This window comes from Arachis ipaensis, chromosome B3, assembly GCF_059453495.1.
Source record: "Arachis ipaensis isolate K30076 ecotype BB chromosome B3, ASM5945349v1, whole genome shotgun sequence".
Lineage (NCBI taxonomy): Eukaryota > Viridiplantae > Streptophyta > Magnoliopsida > Fabales > Fabaceae > Arachis > Arachis ipaensis.
The window spans coordinates 119,982,993-119,985,695 of NC_142438.1; the positions used below are offsets into that span (position 1 = coordinate 119,982,993).

A 2,703-nucleotide genomic window follows, 5' to 3' on the forward strand; every position below is an offset into this window, starting at 1 on the left:
CATCCTTCCTACTATGTCTTTCTTTAGGATATGCTTCATGGGTTGATTAGTTCAAACCTTTAGAGTGTGAGCCTGGAAGTAAGGTCTGAGCCTTCGGGAGGTGAAGATAAGAGCATATGAGAACTTTTCTATCTTTTGATAGTTTAGCTCTGCTCCTTGTAGGGATTTGCTCACAAAGTAGCTGGGCTATTGTCCGTTCTCACCTTCCCAGACCAGGGCTGAGGTTACAGCTTGGCTTGCCACTGCTAGGTTGAGGACAAACTCTTCTCCTGGACTAGGTCGGGTTAATATCGGGGGTCGGTCTAGAAACGCTTTAAAATTCTGGAAGGCTTGCTCACATTCTTGGGACTATTCAAATTGACTCCCCTTTTTAAGTATCAAGTACAATAGTAGAGACTTCAATGCTGATCCTGCTAAGAACCTGGAAAATGCTGCCAATCTTCCATTTAGTTGTTGGACTTCTTTGAGACAAGTCGGACTCTTCATCTCTAATATTGTTGTGCATTTATCCGGGTTGGCCTCTATGCCTCTTTGAGTGAGATGAAACCTAAGAACTTCTCGGTCTCCACTGCAAAGGTACATTTTGAAGGATTTAATCTCATTCCATGCTTTTTTATTGTGGAAAAAACCTCAGAGAGATCGAACAAAAAAGCAAAGTCGTCCTTGGTCTTAACAAGCAGGTCGTCCATATATATTTCCATAAGTTTTCCTAGGTGGGAGGAAAATACCTTGTTCATCAGTCGTTGGTATGTGGCTTCTGCATTCTTTAGTCCAAAAGGCATTACTACATAATAGTAGTTAGCCTTGGGAGTGATGAAAGAGGTCTTTTTCTGGTCTAGCTTATACATTGGGATTTGATTGTATCCCGAATATGTATCCATGAAGGTCAAATACTAATATCCTGAGGCCAAATCAACCAGGGCATCAATGCTTGAGAGAGGGTATGGATCCTTGAGGCAAGCCATGTTGAGATCGGAGTAATTAATACACATCATCCATTTTTCATTCTGCTTTTTTACTAGAACTACATTAGCCAGCCACAATGGATACTTTACCTCCCTTATGAATCCAGCTTCTAGTAATGCCTGCATTTGTTCCTCCACGATCTATGTCCTTTTAGGACCGATTTTCTAATGCTTTTGCTGAACAGGTCAGGATCCTGGGTAAACAGTGAGTTTATAAGATATCAGATCAAGATCTATACCAGGCATATTAAAGGCTTTCCAGGAAAAGAGGCGGGAGTTTCTTCGTAAGAGGTCAATGAGCTATACATTTAGCCCTTCCTCTAAGTTGGCCCCTATACTCTTTTCGACATGATCCCCGATTTGCACTTTTTCTATCTTCTCTTCAAGTTGGGGACATAGTTCTTCCCAAGTTCAGACACTACCGAATTCAATAGTGTTGACTTCTTTTCCACCTAGGCTACTTTTAAATTAAAGCTTTTATTGTAACACTTTTGTGCCAACTTTTGATCTCCCTTTATGGTGGTGATTCCTTCTGCAATGGGAAATTTCATACACAAGTGAGGTGTAGAGACAAGTGCTGCTAGTTGGTTTAAAGTGGCCCGACCTATTAGGGCATTGCACCCTGACATGACGTCGACCACAATGTAGTCGATGCTTAACGTCATTGACTTTGTGCCCTTTCCAAAGGTGGTGTATAGAGAGATAAATGCAAAAGGTCGGATCAGCGTGTCGCCCAGCCCGAAGAGGTTATCTGGGTATGCCTTCAGATCCTTTTCTTCTAGCCCGAGTTTGTCAAAAGCAGGCTTAAACAGTATGTTCGCCAAACTACCTTGGTCCACCAGGGTTCTGTGGAGATTTGTATTGGCGAGGATCATTGTTATCACTACTGGGTCATTGTGGCCAGGTGTCACCCATTGGGCATCTTCTTTGGTGAACGAGATGGTTGGTAAATCAGGAATTTTGTTATCTTCTCTGACTTGGTACACCTCTTTCAGATGTCTTTTACGTGAGGATTTTGAGATTCCTCCTTCAGCAAACCCTCCATTTATCATATGTATGTGTCGTTCAGAAGTTTGCGGGGAAAGTTCTTGCCATCCTCCATCCTCATATCTTTTCATCTTTCTTTGATCATTTGATCTCTCGGCCAAGTACCTTTCTAGCCGACCTTCCCTGGCCAGTTTTCTATGACATTCTTTAAGTCATAGCAATCATTAGTTGAATGCCCATACAACTTGTGGTACTCGCAATATTCTTTTTTACTTCTGGTCTTTTTATGCTTAATAGGCTGAGGAGGTGGAAGCTTTTCGGTGTGGCATATCTCCCTGTAGAATTTTACAAGAGAAACTCAGAGTGGAATGTAGTTATGATATCTTCGAGGTTTTTCTGAGTTGTATTCTTCCTTTTTCTTAGCTTATTTCTCCTTATCCCGAGTTGGGTAGGACAGGTTGGGCCTCTGGGGAAGCTCTCTGAGTCGGGAATTTTCCTCCATGTTGATGTATTTTTCTGCCCGTTTTTGTACTTTGTACAAGAAAGTCGGGTGTCGCTTTGATATGGATTGGGAGAACAGTTCTTCTTTAAGGCCATTAACTAACCCCATTATCACTGCTTCAGTAGGTAAGTTTTGTATTTCCAAGTAGGCTTTGTTGAATTTCTTCATATAGGCTCGAAGTGTCTCTCTGACTTCTTATTTGACCCCTAGCAGGCTAGGAGCGTGCTTCACTGTGTCTTTTTGTATTGA

General features: G+C 42.0%; 1 protein-coding gene across 1 annotated transcript; it reads right to left on the reverse strand.

Moving 5' to 3' along the window:
- Positions 1 to 1,417: 1,417 nt before the first annotated feature.
- On the reverse strand, positions 1,418 to 2,083 carry LOC148572251 (uncharacterized). The gene has a single exon (XM_088507420.1). The coding sequence runs from the start codon at positions 2,081 to 2,083 to the stop codon at positions 1,418 to 1,420; it is 666 nt and encodes a 221-aa protein (XP_088363546.1).
- Positions 2,084 to 2,703: the final 620 nt, after the last annotated feature.

What these genes read in the sequence shown, in the direction of transcription:
- LOC148572251 (XM_088507420.1), bottom strand. Translation starts at nt 2,083, where the DNA reads ATGAAAAGATATGAGGATGGAGGATGGCAAGAACTTTCCCCGCAAACT.